The 19,714-nt window shown below is 38.3% G+C and overlaps 1 protein-coding gene across 1 annotated transcript in view; it reads right to left on the bottom strand.

Annotated features, from left to right (window-relative positions):
* Positions 1-19,714, bottom strand: part of LOC122799383 (SV2 related protein) — a 416,834-nt gene that overhangs the window by 185,925 nt on the left and 211,195 nt on the right. The window contains exon 5 of the mRNA XM_044068393.1: positions 11,698-11,769. Within this exon, the coding sequence (XP_043924328.1) occupies positions 11,698-11,769 (72 nt within the window). The remainder of the gene's footprint in view (positions 1-11,697; positions 11,770-19,714) is intronic.

Here is a 19,714-nt window from a genome sequence, read left to right as displayed (position 1 = left end):
TACGGTTCCTACACAATGCTGATAGGCGATCTATGCCTATCCTTACAAAGCATCTTTTGATCCTGCATTAATGGACCTGCTACACATCCACAAAACAAACAGTAACAGAAACACCAGATCCAGCCACCTAAGCCTCATCTGCCACATAAATAAGACATGCTGGAGGGATAAGTATGTGTCTCAGGAACTGCCCCCTCTCTAAAACAAGCTTCCCATCCATGTGAGGCAGAGTCCTTCCCTGCACTTCTTCAAACGAAACTTGGAACAGTGAATGGAAAATTAAAATATACCCTCGGTCTGGCACCAGCATCTCTGAGAGGAAATTTGTAAATGCTCAACCTAAGTCATATATACCCCCACCCCACAAAACCTATGGGACCAGTACCTATTTAATATTATTGGTTAGCATGTCTAGGCTTAAAAAGGCCCTTTAGCATGGTATTCTACTATGACATTGCAGAGAAATGGGGTGGTTTTAGCGCTTTTGTGTAGTACTTCTATTTTACAGTGGTTTTACTGATGCATCTTGACACTGTCTGTCCTAGATCTGTTCTTATACTAAAAGCATGTACAGATGTTGTACATTTTCATATCTCAGCTGTTTCCTATAGCAATGGCAGATCTATTGACCTATACAAAATAAAAATTCTGTGGTTTTAGTGTTGTTAAAGACTTTTCATCAGAATATCAGCAGTGCCTCTCTAGGGCTGGTTTCTCTCTCTCTCTCTCTCTCTATATATATATATATATATATATATATATATATATATATAAAATCATAACCAAAGTTATGTTATATTATATTATGTTGCAGCCAGTGATTGTATCTTGCTCTTTTGTTAAGCTGATGACCTTTGTATCCATGACGCATTGAGAGACAACCTACACACCACTGTTAATTTATTTCTGCTGTTTTGGTCTGGAACCTTGCCAGCAGTAGATTCTAAGGAAGCTTGCAATTTTGACACAGAATAGAATCAGGCTTTTCATGCACTGTCCACGTTTCCAGATTTATTTATTTTATTTTACATTTGTTACATTTACACTTAGATTTTATTCATTACAGTTATTTTTATGTCTACACAATAATGTTTGAAGTAAAAAGTTTAAATAGGAAAGCTGATATCATAAATGCTTGTTTGCAGTCCAGGATGCTTTAGTATATTCCTCGATTCAATTACTTTCAACACTTCCATGTTATTAAAAAAAGATCAAAACAATTACTACTCGTACAATACCTTTATTTATCTGATCCAGACTTAACAAATAGAATGCTCCCTGTCTGCAGCCTGCACAGCTCTCCCTACATTTACAACTAAAATTAAGCTTAAAGCATCAAAAAAATGAAGTCTAGCTGACAGAAAACTGATCCACTGTATATTTATTTTAACTTTTGTATATCGTTTTGCACATTTTGTTTTATTTAGTAATATTGTGAATCAGTTATTTTTGAATCTCATGTGCTACACATATAGGCTGTGTAATGGTAACATATGATTTGGAAAGTCAAAAAATAAGGAAATAATTCACCTACCTATATCTCCTCTTAAGTCTTGTAGTATTTCCAGTGCTGCAGCCCATCTCTCTGGAGAACATCCTTCCTCATACACACTTGCATACACACACTTTTTCAGAGAAACATATCCACACAAAGCTTATATTAGGATGCAAAGAATAAGTGGCTTATTTTTGTACACACACTGGCTAAAGGCAGTCAGCTAAATGGAAAATGGCATAACTAACATAAAGCAACCAAGGTTCTCTTTTTATCTAGGACCACAAATAGATAAAATCAGGTCCTCTAGAAGCAAGAAAACCTCCATGTAGAACTTACCCATTATGAAACAATAATTAAGGGATCAATAATGCAATGGTACTTTGATCTCATTACATTTTTAAATTACCTTTGACACATAGTTTCTGAACTACTAATGCTCCATACAAGGCCTAAGCAACCTAAAATGCAGTGGGATGAAAACATATTTGCACATTGAGAGGCCATATTCTGTGGAAGATATTTCCTTTTTGCAAAAATGCAAGAGGAGGAGAAAATGATCAGAAACATGGAAAACATGGAAAACAATAAGGGTCATCCACTTTTCTGAAAGCAAACTTCTCATGAACTAGCAGCTCCAACAGTTGAATCTCTCTGAAATTATTGATCTCACAGAAAATCAGTTCATGGCTAGCTCCTTGAAGACTGTACATCTGCTTGAGCTCTAGCAAATATCTCTAAAAAACCTTTTTTGAATGTAAGCAAGCTCCCCCGTACCTACATCTGGAGGATGGATTACCACCACCACCATCCCAATGCCAACTTCAAGATTGCAAAAATCAATGAGAAACAGAAATAGTCTTCTCTCTATATTTTGATAATACTGTTCCACTCCAGTAGTGACTATATAGTCTTCACTTCACAAGATGGCATTTGATAAGAGGGGCATTCAATAAAAGACACTGACTGACTAACTAGCTGTTGAGGACTTATTCTGTGATTAGGTGGGCTGTACCAAAATAGCACACTGTCCAAGATCTTGGGATCTGGTAACTTAGGATTATAGCCCATTCAAGAGAGAAAAGAACAATCCAGTATGTAACAAGGGCTTTCCATCCCTCTATCCTGTCAGATATGATTATGACCTGGCAATGGTCCATGTGGGGGTAAATGACCTTATGCATTCTACCCAGTGGGGTATTCAGAAGGATATGACTGAGATATAAGACAGGAAAGATATTAGACTTGAGTGGTATTTTGCCATCACCGAGAATGATGCCAATGTTCAAAGACAAGCCAGCTGGATATAATAATTGGCTGTGTAACAGGGGTCATTCTAGGGAATCCAATATGAGTTAACTTGGGGCAAGATAGCTGGCAAGCCTTCTTGTCTTGCCAGAGATGGCCTGATTCTCTCATACCATGGTTTTCATATTCTAGCTAAGGTATTTTCTGCCCCATAGTGACATTTTTAGACAGAGCCCATCTGCTGGACACTAAGTCTAATTGGAAAACATTAAAGTGGCTCTACTCAAAGCCAGAAGTCTTAACAAAAATGCCTACTCTTGAAGCCCTTCTACAGCTTGATGACATTAATATGCATCCAGTATTTGAGGCAGGGCAATGAGAAGCACTTTGTCTCTTCCAGGGTTTACTGTCCATCATGGCTTCAGACCTACTGTCAATTGTGCAGGGAGAAGCAGTATTTGTTAAGGATATTATCACCTCACCAATGATCATCATATTTGTACTTCTAGATGTTCAAGTCACCCTAAACAAAATTAATTAAAACCTCATAGCTAGTTGTTGAATACTGTCTCTGTCCCTTCTGATCACGATAGCTATCAAAACACCTTAACTGAAATCTTCATTAATGCAACACTTTTCTGCTGCAGGAGTTCAACTATCTGTCAATAAATCGGTTGACCAATACTGCCAATGGTGAACATACTTAATGCCTCCTTAACATTATAAATGGTAACACCTTGTACAAATAGTTAGTCATTTCACTAAATACCCAAATATCCTTGCTCTGGTCCTGACAAAGATTGACACTTCTTACATGTCTCCATAAGTCATCTTCCCTCATTAAATTAGACCATAAATCAGTAACTTTTTTCTTTAAAACAGATGGCACTTCCCCTGCAAACACCACTGCATTTAGGGACTTCTCAAAAGCAAATCTTTAATTATGTAGTCCTAAATAAATTATGCTGAAATCCTCCACTGAATGATCCCATTGCTAAAGTCACTACCTATGCCACTGACTTCTACTCCCAATTAAATAACTGTAAAGATATGTTAGTCTTACTTGCATCAAATATAATGAGAAATTTAGAAAAAACTGTGGTGGAGTAACCACATAGATGAACTGTATAACATGAGAAAGAAATTCTTATAAGAGGTTCATTCTACCAGCCATACGACTACAATTAAGCAAACCTGTAAAGAGCTTAAGAGTAGCATTAGGAAGCTCAAAGCTGAATGTGATTTTAAAATAACAATTGAAACTAAAAATAACTACAAATGTTTCTTTAATTTTGTCAAGAATAAGAACACCCAGCAATTTTCGAAACTAGTTCATAACAGGTTAGCTAGCTATGTCCACTGGCTCTGTATATGTGTTATAAATGTTTCTTTAATTCTGTCAAGAATAAGAACACCCAGCAATTTTCAAAACTAGTCCATAACAGGTTAGATACCTATGTCCACGGCTCAGTATATGTGTTACCATTAATTGCCAATTCTTTGCAAATCTGGGCCTTACGTTTTAGGTTACGGCTATAACTAAAGAACATCTTATGGTTGCCCTTTGTTGAGGAAGCCAACTTGGATTTGAAGTTTGCCTTGGAGGACAAGAAATCTTATTTGCTTATTTAAGCTAGGAGGGAATGTCTCCAGTTTAAAGTCTGCTACTTCTTACTCTTAGACAACAGTTTCTCCCTTTTATTGTAAAGCTTGTTAATAGCGGTTGCCCACCAGGCAGGTTTGCCCTTCCTTGAAGAGCTTGTTTTGGTCCTAAAAGATACTGCCAAGTCAATGCAGTTATACAGATGCTTGTATAGGGCATTGGTGTAGGGGGGGGAGTCATCTATGATAGTTACTTCAAATGAGACTGATTTGTGGTCAGATCTCACCAGGGATGAACTCACAGTGGGGGTGCTACATTGGTCTCCCATATTTGTAAGTACCAGGTCCAGGACGCTGGAGCCCCTAGTGGGGTTGTCAACCAGCTGGCCCAGGGTATTGGAGTTGACACAGTTGAGAAACCTTTGAGCAGATGAGTTTGAGCATGGGTAATTCACCCAGTCAATACTAGAGTAGTTAAAATCGCCCAAAACCATGGTGTTCAGATGTATCTTGATACACTCAAGTTGATCCAAACAGGCAGAATGAGTGTCCTGATTCATGGAGGGGGTTCTGTAGCTGGCAGTGACTTGAATATGTGTCCTACCAACAGTTAATTGCACCTGAAGTATCTCTAGGACATCATACTGTTTAACTAATCTGGAGGTGTATTTATCTTTGATGACTATTGATACACCGCCTCCTTTAGATTTCTTGACTTCTGTTTGTGGTCTGAACGTATGAAAGGAGGTGTAATCTGGTTTGACTGGGGTGCTCTCCACAGCCTTGAACCAGGTCTCCGTGACTGCACAAATATCTGCGTTCTCCAGGGACAAGACGGCTTCCAGTGAGTGCAGTTTAATGTTAAGACTCCTAGCATTTAGCAGCATGACCTTGAGGTTGCTTTTGGATGGTATTTTTATGTTGGGAGTTTTGTTCTTGTGACAGTGCCTAAAAAAGGCACTATGGGGGTAGCAAGAGCCTTAGCCAGTAGCCAAAATCTCAGGGGTGACAGATGAAGACCATCTCTGGCAAAGCATCGAGGTCTGTCAATCATGTCATCCCAAGCTGACAGATACTGGATCCCCTTAGAATGACACCAAAAACTCCCATGTCCACACCACACGTACCTCATGACATCCCTACCACCTCTCTCCTACCTTGTATCTCTACAAAGCAGGTTGTAAACACACTCTCTAAGGCCAAAAACAAAGCATCAATGGAACTTGATAACATCCCAGGGTGCGTCCTACATGGGCTCAAACAAGAATTAGCATCACCATTGGGTACTCTCTTAAATAACAGTCTAAGCACTGGCATCATCCCAGCTGAATGGAAAACAGCCACTGTTATCCCCTTGCACAAAGGTGGTGCTTCTACTGATCCTGGAAACTACAGACCTATTAGCTTGACTAGCTTGACAAGCCTTATCTGCAAGGCCATGGAGAGAATCATCATGGACCTTATCAACAAAGACATAGGTAATCTCCAAACACTAGATCCTACCCAGTTTGGATTTATCAAGAGGAGATCATGCCCGTTAAACCTGGTGGACTTCTTCGAGACAGTCACCAGGGCCCTAGATGAGGGGAGGTCTGTACAAACAGCCTACCCAAACTGACCCAAGACATTTGACACTATCCCTCACTCAGGCATCACTGACAAACTCTCTCAGCTAGATATCAACCCTTATATCATAAGGTGGGTTGCGAACCTGCTCACTGATAGAACCCATACAGTCAAACTAGGGGGACTCCACCTCCAACAGCAGACCCGTAACCAGTGGCTTCCACAGGGATTGGTCCAGAGACCTCTACTGTTTGGAATCTATTTCTCTGAAGTACAAGCTAAAATCAAGGGACTATGGCTGACAAAGTTTGCTGATGACTGCAATCTGGGTACCGTCATAGAATCTCCAAACTATGTCAACATCCTTCAAGAAGGTCTTATGCAAGTAAATGACTGGTGCTAAAGTCATTGCCTCAAACTCAATGCAAAAAATGTATTATCATCTCTTTCAGTAAGTGCAATGTTCCGGCAAATTACCACATCAATGGCAGTACTCTAAATACACTCAGTGTTGAGAGATCTGGGCACTCAGGTTGACAGCAACCTTGTCTTTGATTGCCATGTTCCACAATGGTAGGAAGGGCATTCTATATGGCTCATCTCATAAGTAAGGGCATTGCCTCAAGAAAAGGAGAAGTTATCAACTCCCTGTACTCACTCATTAGGCCTATAATTGAGTACAACGTCCCTTTTGGTATGTACCTTTCAAAGCACCTGCAGCAATTGGAGAGACCATAAAGGTTCCTCACAAGGAAAATTCAAGGTCTTCAGCAGCTATCCTATGTGTATCAGCTGAAATCACTGTCACTTTATTTTGTTCCATACAGACTACTCAGAGGCGATCTCTGCCTTGCATATAAGACCATCTCTGACCCTGCTTTATTGGAAATGCTGCATATCCACAAGTCAAATGGCACATGGGTTACATGCTCTAAAGAGCTGAACCTGGTATGTGACATCAGCAGAATCTGCTGGAGGGATAAATTTGTCTCTCAGAGGTTACCACACCTTTGGAATAGACTCCCACTTCACATCAAACAGAGCATCTCATTTGCCCTCTTCAAACACAATCTGGACAACTGAATGGGTAACCATAAATTCACCCTGGGAGTTCCACCTGTGTCCCTCTTGGATAAGGACAATAGGTACTGATCATTGTAACAAGGGTAAATTTGCCTAGGCTTGTAAGGGTCCTCGGGCCATTAGCCTAGTAACTTCCTATGATCCTATGATAATACTCTAATCAAAAGAAAATGGCCAATAGCCAAGTTTCCAAATTCAATGCAAATTGTATTCCACCCACAGTTACAAATGCCACAGTCCCAGCCACATCCTATAATTACTATGGCAAAAACCCTGTCAGCCCTGTCAAAAGCTAAGAAAACCTCACCCATAGGCCATGAAAATATATATCAGATTGCTGATTATCAGTACTAAGTATAGCCTATCTGAACTATGACTTAACCTGTTTAATCTAAGCCTCTTCACTGGTTACATTCCATGAGCCTGGAAACAGCTGTTGTGATGCTGTTACACAAGGGCAGCCCAAAGACAGACCCTGATAGAGACCCATTAGTCTCATTAGCCTTATATAAAGTTATAGAACACTATCTCAGAGATCAATAATTTAAACATTAAAAGTTTCTTAAACGTAAAAATACACAAAGTAATAGTTCCACCTTAAATAATTCCTTTAATTCATCTATTTTTGTACTGTGATAACCAGCTATTGATGAACTCAAGACAAAAAAATAGTTGCCAAACTCTATGCAGACTTATAACCTTGGAAACCAGCCTTTTTGGATCTTACTGAGAATTCCCACATTACAAATGCACATTATGAAATACAGCACAGTTAAGTGAAACTGTGATGAATCAAACAGCTGAAATGGCTCTAAAAATCCAACTTAATTATCTTTTATCAAGTTGTACCACTGGGAGAAGATCATCTGTATGGCTCTCATTCTGTCCTGGCAGACTGCAAGCAGCTGCAGCTCCAAAGTTATACACCCCCCCCAACCTGCAGCAATCTCAAGATTTATAAAAGTTAATAGTGGTGACAGGGGTCATAGTGATGGTTCCCCCACATGGAGGTCAGAGTGCAAAGCTCTTCACAATAAATAAACATTTTTTGAAGAACACCACATGCAGAGAAATGTCAGCTTATCTGGTTTCCTCCATTTCATATGACCATAGTCATGTTGACACCATATTTTACAGCTAATTAAGTATTACAGTAGCATTGCTGCAGAACACACGAGCTGCACTTCTTAATTACTCTCTTAAGATTCAGGTCATGGTTGAGAAAGGTTTTCAAGGTCAGTATAGCTCACATTTAACAAAGCAGCAGGTCAGCATGGATAATTTAACAATGGGAAAACTGCATTCAAAACAAAAAACAACAAGAACAGTGAAAAGTTTGTTGTGTAAAATTAGCTTACTTGCATTCTCTGTCTAGAAAAATGGGAAAGAGCAAACGTGGCTCATTTTGATTTCAGTAATGTGTCCGATAACAGCGCCATGCAAACAAAATAGGTACCGCATCATATGTGCAAGTAGGAAAAACGCCTTATAAACAGATAGCAAACATCAGTAGTATGAAAGTTTATCTCATAGGTTCATAGGTAGGTACTAGGCTGTCGGCCCTAGGGCCCATACAAGCCTAGCCAAAAAATGTACCCTGGCTTTCACCACCCAAGAAAATTATTTTCCTGTGCCCCTGTCGAGCAGAGCCACAGAAGTGATCCCCGGGGTGAATTTCCCATTTCCCATCCAATCATCAAGATTTTTCTTGAAGAGTGCTAATGAGGAGCTCTGTTTGACATAGATAGGTAGTCTGTTCCAGAGTATGGGAAGTCTCTGGGACAGGAATCTATCCCTCCAGCATGTTCTGTTTATTGTGGTGACAAGGTTAAGGTCCCTAGAGCATGTAGCTCGGAGGGATTGGGATTTCTTTAAGTGGAGCATGTCCAACAGCTCTGGGTTTGACATAGCTTTGTATGTTAGGCAGAGATTGCCCCTGAGTAGGCGATATGCGATGGAGTAAAGCTGTCATTTTTTGAGACGGTCTGCATAGGGCATATGTTTGAGGCCAGTAATCCTCTTTGTGAGGTATTTCTGTGGTCTTTCCAGTTGTTGTAGATGTCTTGTGAGGTACATACCAAAAGGGGCATTGTACTCTATAATGGGTCTAATGAGTGATGAGTAGAGGGGAACAATGACCTCTTTTTTTCTGGATGAGAATCCTTTTGTGATGAGATGAGCCACGTAGAAGGATTTCCTGACCACTGTGGCAATGTGATTATCAAAGGAGAGACTACTGTCCACCTGTGTCCCAAGGTCTCTAATCACATTTTCGGCATTAAGTAGACTACAAGCTATGTGGTAGTTCATGGGTACAGAGTTTTTACCAAAGGGGATGACAATACACTTTTTGGCATTGAGCTTCAGGCCATGGCTTTGACACCAGGTATCTGTCTCATTGAGGCCCTTTTGTAGTTTGTCCACATCATTAGGAGTTTCGATTATGGCTCCTAGTTTGCAGTCATCTGCAAAATTTGTTAGCCAAAGACCTTCTGTGTTGGCCTGCACTTCAGAGTAGTAGATACCAAACAGGAGAGGACCCAGGACTGAACCCTGTGGTACTTCACTTGTCACTGATCTGATGTTGCATTTGGAATCCGCTACTTTCACAGTGTGGGTTCTGTCTGTGAGCCAGTTGGCAACCCATCTTGTGACATAGGGATTTATACCTAGTTTAGTGAGCTTATCTATAATTCCAGAGTGGGGGATGGTGTCAAAAGCCTTGACGTGATCTAGATAAGCTGTGTGAACCATTTTACCCTGATCTATGGCTTTGGTGACTGCCTCAAAGAAGTCGATCAGGTTCAGGAGGCATGATCTGCCTTTCACAAGCCCGAACTGGGTGGGATCCAGAGTTTGGAGATTACCAATGTCTTTGTTTATGAGTTCCACGATGATACGTTCCATGGCCTTGCAGACCAGGTTGTCAGTAATACAATATGACTAGCTGCCAACCCCAAAGGTTTCCTTTAATGCAATCATGTGTAACTCTGGATTTTCAGTCAGGATAAACTACTTTTTTCCCCTTGATACATGCAATATAAATGTAAGGCAGATCCTGGGAGAAAAAAAAGATTATGAGACCTAAGACATACTTAAACATTTACCAAGAGTACAACACACATTGTAGTCAACATTCAGTGGTATCATGAGTACAGGCATGCATCTTGGGACAGCAAGCACCAAAAGACAGTTCTCGATAATTAAATTACTAAAATAAAGTTTCAGCAAAGTAAACGACTCAAAGCAAGAAGCAGAATGCAAAAATTATATAAAAAAGGCCTTAAATGAGGCTGAATAAAGTGATGTAGTGGTTATAATCAAGTCTACAGATTTCATGTGAAGAGGGACAGCGACTGGATGGAAGCTGTAGAGATGTGAAGAAAAAATGAAGTAAACTATATCAGCGAAGCAGTAAGGTAAAACCTTAAGGTTTTTTATTCTTAGAATTTAAGAGAACAAAGGGGAATGTCAGGCGTGTGTCTTCCTTCAGTTTCTCAATGCATAAGACAGCTATTATACAAAAGTAACAGGTCCATAGATGCAGGCATTCCAGAAGATGATAAAGAATATTACATTTAGGTCTGTGGCACCAAGAAATAGAACTTCACTGAAAAAGCAATGAGTCTCTGATTTTGGTTTTCAGCAGGTCCACAGACATGAACCCTTTTCAGCTGTGCAGTGCTATCAATGTTCCCCACTTCAGATGTCTCCCTCTCAGCACATATGTCTGTGTTGCTGCTGTCACTAAAGTGCTACTGGCAAGTTGATATAGTTGGCAGAATGACAGCAATCCAGAATACAAGTCTGAAACCCAGAAGACGTCTAGAGAAGAGTGTTCCTCCTTTCTGTTATCCTTCTCAGACAAAAGTAGTTGGTTATGAACCACCTTTATCTGAAGATGCCTGAATTTGCATAAACATAACCTTTGGTCTCTGTAAGGGGAGTCCCTCTTGCACTAAACACTCTCCCAACCATTCCTAGGGAACAAGCCCTAAATGGACATACAATCCACCCTCATTAGCCTGTTTTCTTGGCATCCGCTATTGCCAGCTATCACCTATGTGAATCTTCAGCCCAACGTTAAAGAATCCGACTGAATGACTACAGTCAAAAGCCAAAATGTTCAATTCAAATGTCTCACTGAATGCATGAATAACAAATTTATGCTGACTATATTAATGGCCGAACCACCCAACAATTTACAGGCAGATAAATTCCAAAATCCATGCACTTATTCTGCAAAGTGTTTCTGAGGGTCTCTGATCCTATAAACATGTCAAAAAGTCCATGAATGATTTTTCAACATTTTTTTCAGATTCAAGGCACTTTGTTTACTTTACGATGCTTAACCAAAATAAAATAATCACTTGAATTGTCAGTGAGTGAAACTTCTTAATACTACCTTGCAATGTTTATGCAGTTCCTAAAAAACAATACAACTGTGACAATGTTTTAGTTATACTAAACTGTATGATCTCAATACTGTAGGTCTCAATTCTGATGCAGATCCAGGCAAGGAAATAAAATGACATGAAGTGGCAAGGGAAGGAAAATGGAAGAAGAAAAGTAATGACATTAAGAAAGATAACTGAAAGAACAAATACAATTTAAAAAAGGAATGAAGAATTCATAAATCTTCAGTTCAAAGCTAGAAATGATAGCAGCAGCAATAAGAAAAACATTAAAGCAAGACAACTTACTGTTTTTCTTCCATACTGGTCTGACATGTTTCCCCACAGAGAAGAGCTTGACATCATTCCAATAAATACCACCTAGGCAAAACAAATTATGAGTTACCATTATCAATGTACTTGCAAAGGTAGCTATAAGTGTCTTCTTTTTAACAAGTAACTGATACCATTTATATTTCCAGACTGGCAACAAATGCATGGAAATAGATGAGGGCTGGATCCTTGACCTGTTCCATTTCATGCAATCAGCAACTGATTTATTTAAAAAAGGATTTTTAAAAAACAACCAAGATGCCATACACACTTAAAAGCAAAATAAAAAAGAAAGAATTCCTTCTAAACAAACTGCAACAGATATAAACCTACTTTATATAACTATTAAAAGTTACTAGAAGGCAACTCGTAGAAAGATAAATTCAGTGAATCATATTTTTCTGAAAAGAAACCATTGAACCACACAGGACAACTACAGCGCATACCCATAAGCCCAAAATATTAAAATAATCTGTTTGTTCTCCAACACTTCTTATTATAATGAAATAAGAGGATGCCACATCTCAAAGAAAATAATATAATTAGATTTTATAAAAAATACTAAACTGAAGGCACTGGTTAAACTATAAGAACAATAAACATAAATTATTTTACAGGCAACCAAACTTTTTGATAACAACATTAAGTGCTTTCATCTCTATAAATAACAAAGATTTCTTTAGATCAAATAAAACCTTGAAGTCAGTGATTATATGAACCAGAGCAGAGATAATCCATCACCAGCATCATAGTGGTCACCGTTCTGTACCTAGTTCTGGTAGTAGCAGCCTGGGAAGTGTTATAAATGCCATCAATAAGAACTGATTTAACCACAACATTAACTGTGACACTGCCAAAGAAACAAAGTTAGAAAACTGGACTGTACTGGCTCAGACAATCAAGATCACCTCCTTTCATGGGCCAAAATATATCTTTGCCCAGTGACTGTGTAATCCATTTAACAAAGACTTTCAAAAGAGTATACAACCAAAGATGAGGTGAGTAGGATCAGAATACAGAATTCATTAGGTGGAGTCTCCTCCACTGGCTCCTTGTCATAAATCCAGAAAACTGTGGCAATGGAAAAGCTGAACTATCCAACAGAGACGATATCCTCTTGAAAAACAGCATCAGTAACATATGGAGCCATGATACACCAAGACAACCTTATCTCGAAAAAAATAAGAAACCAATTATCATATTTTCTTGCAAGCACAGCTTTTCCCCTTACAAAAAGATTAGAGAGTTCACTGCGAATCCCCAGTACAGAAAAGACTGCGCTATTCAGTTTTACAGTATCATCCTCCCTGATGAGAACTGCTGCCCTCTTTTGAGAAGCTTCTAATAGCCCTCCAGTATAAGCCTCTTTTCAACTAGACCCCATTACCTCCATGTCTTATCAAACCTCTACCTCACTCTTATCAAGTGCCTACGTTTTCTGTCACTTTCTGAGTTGTTGGTATTCTAACATTGTTGGGTTGTTATGGAATTAGCCAATGGCACATATTTATTCTTTATTTAAAATGGGTGGCGAAAGCCAAACACACTCTGGCTAGGCTTATAAATGCCCTAGGGCAGATAGCCTAGTATGAACCTATGAACCTAAGGCAAACAAGGACATCATCAGCTCACATTTCATTAACTGAAGATGTTGAATGTAAAAACAATTATGTTTAAAATAACACCCCCTAAGCTACTTTAATGGTGGGTATTTTGGTATTTCATATTCAAAGGAATGTAATAATTTTTATACTTACAATTTCAGTATTTGTTACTTTTATTCATCTGTTGAAACAATAAATCAGAATAATTTCTTGAAACGATTGTCTAGCTGAGGAAAGACCCAAAGGATTTACAATCTGTGTGACAAGTACAAATCTATATGAAATATGATATTCTATGTAACTGATAAGTTAATCTTTAGCATGTCTACCAGATCTCAACAGAGAACTTCTTTCTCTCTCAGGCTCTTCTCTAACTGTTGCCTGTGCCACATCTTGTAGTCCTCACCAATCACAACTTTTTTATACTTAGAACCAATAATATTATGCAACACTGGCTCCTACAGATAGATGATGTAACGCAGAATGTTGTTGTGACTTTCGGCTTTTCCCGGTTAGGGGGTCACCACAGCGGAACTCCGGTCCGCTAATGTTTGGCAGTTGATTTTTACATACCGAGTTGCCAGCCCTGATGCACAACCTCCAACGAAGGTATGACCATTCATGCATGTCTCCACGCAGAAGACGCTCTAACTGAGAATCGAACCGGACAGTGTCTTACTGTGAGGCGACAACGCGATGTAACACAGAATAATGTTGTTAATATCCTGTCAGCTGCACTACACATAGTGAGGATGGTATTATAATGATTGCATAGTCCTGCTTAATGAAATGCCTTAACATTTTTCACAGAATTTGCCACTCTGTAACAAAGGTTTTTCATAAAGTTTAGCAAGGAGCTGCTATATAGATACATAATTGCTCTTTGCTTAGTGTGAATATATTTTTTTCATTTTTCCAGCATAAACAACAGCCAGTCAGTGAACTGTAGCAAGGAGCTTTTACAGCCATTTATTACATTTTTTTTGTCTTCAACATCAACTGCTGGGGAGGGAGGCTGATGGAATATTGTCTAGGGCACCAACAGTCCTTGCTACAACTCTTGAGATTTATATTCAGCCTAAGAGCTCCTATCACTGGCTCTTGTCACTTGGAGAAAACTCTCTTAAACCTTTTGCCTGACAAAAAAGACCACCACATACTGGAAATGCTGCAATCTCAATAGACTCTGAGAGATTTCTGTTGGAGCTTAGAGATTACTACATGCCAGTTGAAAGTTTTCGAGTCAAGGGTGACCATTGAAGCCTAGCAAGACAGATGGGCCAACAGGGTCTGGAAGCTTACTCTTCAGAAAGTCCTTACCTGTAGAATCTCTTTGACATAGAGAGTGAAAAAATAGTCTTAACTGATACCCTTTATTGGGTAAAAAAAAAAATAAGAACAATGTTGCCTTGTACAGGCAGAAGACTGTTTTCAAACACCCTTTTTTAGGCATATTTTTTCAGCAATGGTCCTGTTCTGGGAAAAGAAGCCTAGGCATCTTCAGAATATTTTGCAATTTTGCTTTTCATAACCAAGTTATCATACTCACACATTTCCATAACTCCTCTAAACCACAAACCTGTGGAAATGTCTCTCCAATTTCTCAAGAATGTTGCTAACTTGCTCCCCACTGCAGACATTTTGGACAAGGGGTAGAGCAGGCTGTGCAGAGATAGAAGGGAAGTACCTCATATGAAGAAACAGAAGGAGGTAATAAAGTAATTTGGGAGCATTGTCTTTGTCTGATCTGTTTTTCAAAAAAATCTGCCCACCCCTTCCATAAAGGCTAGCTTAAGAAGATAGTCACTATAGACAAACATGTGAAAGATTTCTTATAAAGAGAACACTTTTCTTCCCTACCTCCCTGAATTAGTAGGATCCGTGAACAAAAATCAGTGACTCAAACCATTAGCCCTCTGAGCCAAAATTAATTCTAGCTGGCACAGACAAGTTCCTGACCTTAATACTTTCTCAGGATAAAGCCGAACTTTGAGGGAGTGCTAACATTTAACATCACACAAGTAGCAGCACTTTTAAAATAATAGCTACATGACAAATAAAAATAAAGAGCTCAAAGACAAATCAGTTGTATTATATTATGATTTAGAAAATGTTTTTATTTTGTTAATTTATTTACTTATCTTCTTGTTGATCAAGTTAGTCTCATTAGGTTATTAGTCTCTTTTCAGGGGAGACCTGCGGTGGTATTTATACTACTAGGAGAAATTTGGCAAGGGCATTGGGGAATTATGCTGTGGGATCTTTTACATCCACCTGAGATTCCTCTCGCTCAAGCAGGTGTGGCCTTGGTTTAACAACTCATCCAAAGGGCGTCATTCTCAGGAGTGTAACAACCCAACCCCAATGCTGTGCTGCAGCATTATCAGCAATTGATTTACCTAGTGTGAGAATAGAACCCAAAGCCTTCTGCACCTGTGGCACCACTAACACTGCAGTACAAAAAGAAATATTATTTTCATCACCCTTTGCATATGTATCAGTAGCCACTTTGGAAATGTAGTGAATAATATCATTTTGTAAGTCAGTACATTTGTTAAAGATTCAAGGCTCCAACACTCACACACCCAAAACAATGCAATCTTTCCCCAAACAAGTCATACAGTTTAGCCTTCTTATCATATGCATATGTGTAATCAAATAAAAAATTCTTACATTTTTTCCTGCAGTTCAGCCTAAATCCTGACAAGATCTGAACCAGTGACTAAACTCAGAGACATTAAAACATCCTTTTAATTCATCCCTTGGAAAATTAATCAAATTTTTAAAAAACACTTCCTCTCTTAAAAACTCATTTGCAAATGAGAAATAGGAAGGGGCCGAGAAAACTTAGGAGAGGAATCAGGCAACTCATGAAAACATACCTTCTTTTGATAAACTGTCAAAAATCTTTTCAAAATGTTTCACTCATGAGTTAAAGAAAAATAAAAAAAAATCACAGTCTCTGCTGTAGACCTTTTTCTGTTGGTATATTGTGGGATTTACAATGGGCACGCTGGCCAATCAACATGCACTTTTTAGAATATTAATGAGGGTCATTGTATAATTATTAGTTGAACATGAGAGACTGAAAAAAGCCACACCCATAATGAAAGAATGCTGTAATCACTCAAATATGGAAAATCAATGCAGACCTAACACATGTAATATTTCCCTGTGACCCTGAAGCATAGCTCTTAATAAATTTTGAATTATGAACAAAGCCAATAAATGCTGAATCATGGGTAAAGCCAAAAATAAAAGGGGACACAAACCAAAAAACAGGTACAAATTTTAAACATTACTCAAATTCATATAAAAAGTTAATACAACAACAGTTTCACAGTAACATGCATTTTTGGAACAATAAGAAACTCTTTACATTTTTGACTGACTAATCCTGAATATTTACCAGAAAAACAAAATTTGTATGTGAAACAGTACAGAAACAGGAGGCAAAAAAAATCAGGGACATTGTGCAAAATCAGGGACAGGAGAGCTATGTTTTAAACAAAAGACTCACTGGAAAGATTTTAATACCAATGAGTGCCTTTTTAACTTTTATTTGATTGCTCAGACTTTACAAAATCAATTACGTTCTCCATGACAATCCAGGGAGACAGCAGAAAACAAAAGACAACTTTGCTTTATTAAGGCACAAATCTCAGTTCATAAAAAGCACAGGAAAAAAAATCTTAGTTTAAACTTCAATAAATGAGACAGCACCAAGGTTTAAGGCTCTAAGCTGTTAATTCATTTTCTGTAGGCTATGGTGCAAGGTCCAATTCCTTCTACTTCCATTTGCCTACCATGCAACTCTGAGCAAGTAACTTAACTAGAGTATGTTCCTGTGTCATCCCTAAAAAGGGCCATTTGTGCCCAGTGGGCTGAGCCAATTAACAAATGAATTAAAAATAAACACATATACAAACAAACAGACAGGAGTTCTATCTTCAGGCTAATAATGGAAGTGTTCCCACTTATATTTAAAAACATAACATGCACACTAACAGTGTTAGAATAATGTTAAAAGAACAGTCTGGTAAAAAAATTATAACTTCATATGTTCCAAAAGATGGCCTTTGAAAGGAACCGATTGCTTAAATCTAACCAGAGCTTCACACATCTAAAGAGACTTCTTTCCTGAGACAGTATTCCCATCAGTCCTTACAATTCAGTCACATACAGACCTTTCAACTGTCCAGATTTTCACAGAATGTCCAGATTTTTCCCCCATATGTTTGGTCAGTTCTTTGTAAAATTGGTGGTTTTCTGGCAGATCACTGGAGGTTAAAATCAGTAAATAATAGCATACATTTGAGTTTCAGACTTTATATCCTTCAGAAAATGCATGCTAACTCAAATCATGTTGATTGAAAACTAAGTTTATAAGATGCATTTTTAAAATCTGTCCCTATTTTTGGACCTTTGCCCCCCCCCCCCTTTATTGTAGGTTTTGCCCAGATTTCTTTTGCTATGAGATTGACAGGTATGGTCATATATTGCTTTAGAATTCTATTACTCTACTATGACAAAGTTAACATATTCCAGTTAAGTTATCAATATAGTGGAGAGTTGAGCTCACACTTATCTATTGCCAGAAAATCCATTTTGTTAAAAAAACTCTGAAAATAATTGCAAACATTTGGAAACAGCCAAGATTGATGATAGGAAATAGCACTGCATAGAAGAACCTGCTCTTTCCTCCCTGTTTCCAGACAAACTCTCTCACAGGAACAATGACTGAGAAACCTAGTGGCTATACCTGTTAAGAAGGGGTGTATAATAAATATACTACTGTAAAATCTTGAGTAGGTCTACTATCTCATTCAATAGGTAGTATAAAATATTAATTATTCCCCAGGATAAAATGCAGGAAGAAATATTATCAAACTATATACAGAAGTTAACAGCTGTAATGTTTTTCTTGTGCTTCTTATATTATGAGAGGTAATTGTCCTTGTTTTGTTTCTAAAGCTGTTTTCCATAACATAACAATTGCATAAAATATAGACAATGCTGTTAGACACTGCTGCTTATAATTCATGTTACATGTTTTTAACATAATAATGTTAAGTTAGAATGAAAAACAGGATACATTTATTTCATCCACTGTTGGTGAAAATCCTCTAAGTACTACAGTTCTGTGTAAAGATGGAAGCCACATCTGTAATGAAAGACCAGGCTTATCACTGAAGGAACCTTGTGGAAAAATGGTCCTGTGAGACATCATGTTTAAGGGCCATGGTTATTATCTTTTGTCTTCTTAAAATTATCTGGACTGTGTGACCCCCACACCCCGCTACTATATATACTAACTCCAGGGTCGCACTACAGTAGGGACAAGGCCATATACCATTTTCGGTGAAATGTGTTTCGATGAATTGTGCTTTCAATGAATTGAGCTTTTGGTGAAAAGTGCACACTAATTTAACTTTCGGTGAAATGTGCATTCGGTGAAATGTCCTAGATCCATATATATATATCTGCAAAACTGTTATCTCTACTGATTTTGATATCGATAATTTTGACTACATAGCTGCTTTTCTCCAGGCTCCGAGTTGCCTCGGTGGTTCTTATCCATATGCAAGAAAATCCTTTGCAACTGGCAGATTTATTGCAAATCAATAACAGTATGTCATGCCTGTATGACATTTCTCCAAATCCTAATCTCGGTTTAAGAAGTTATTGTCTACTTAGATCAGTGTTTGTGTGCCAAATCCTTAAATTAGACTGAATGCAGACTCTCAAATTATCAATAATATTGATGCAGTCTTGTCAAACAGAATACTTTCCAAAGGATTTATGTCACAGATAAAACCACCTCCACATACTGTAGACTGCTTTTCTGTGATCCTGTCCTAAACAAGGGCATGTGCATGGTCTCATTTTGCAGTCAGAGTACTCAATGCACATTTTGTTATTCATGGGTTTTACAAGGGGTAATTAATGGTGGCACCAGCCTATATCCCAAGCAGTAAAAAAGAGGGTACTGTATGAAAAAAATCAGTTCTACTCTCTCTCTCTCTCTCTCTCTCTCTCTCTATCTGCTCAAGCTATAGTAACAGATAGAAGTAGAAGACCATGTAAGGTAATGGTAATTCTAAAACAAAGATTTTGGGAGACCTGCATGATCTATATATCCCATTTACCCATCTCATAATGGTGGTGTCAGCCTGGCAAGAATTGTATATCCTCTGTAAATATTTGGAGACTAAAATGTGGCCATACAAAGTAATATTTTTGGGGCTACCTGTCACGTAGGTGGGATACTATTGAAAATGAGAACTGTAACTTCATGTTTGACTAGAAATATGGCTATGAGTGACTTTACTTGTGAGGTGACTGCAGAGTTTACAAACATGCACCTACCTTCTAACCCTTCACTTTAA

The sequence above is a fragment of the Protopterus annectens genome, chromosome 4.part0 (genome assembly GCF_019279795.1).
Source record: "Protopterus annectens isolate FY-2018-M chromosome 4.part0, PAN1.0, whole genome shotgun sequence".
NCBI classification, from domain to species: Eukaryota; Metazoa; Chordata; order Ceratodontiformes; family Protopteridae; genus Protopterus; species Protopterus annectens.
The sequence above is the reverse complement of the archived record's forward strand: the minus strand, read 5'-3'. Positions and strand labels throughout refer to the sequence as shown.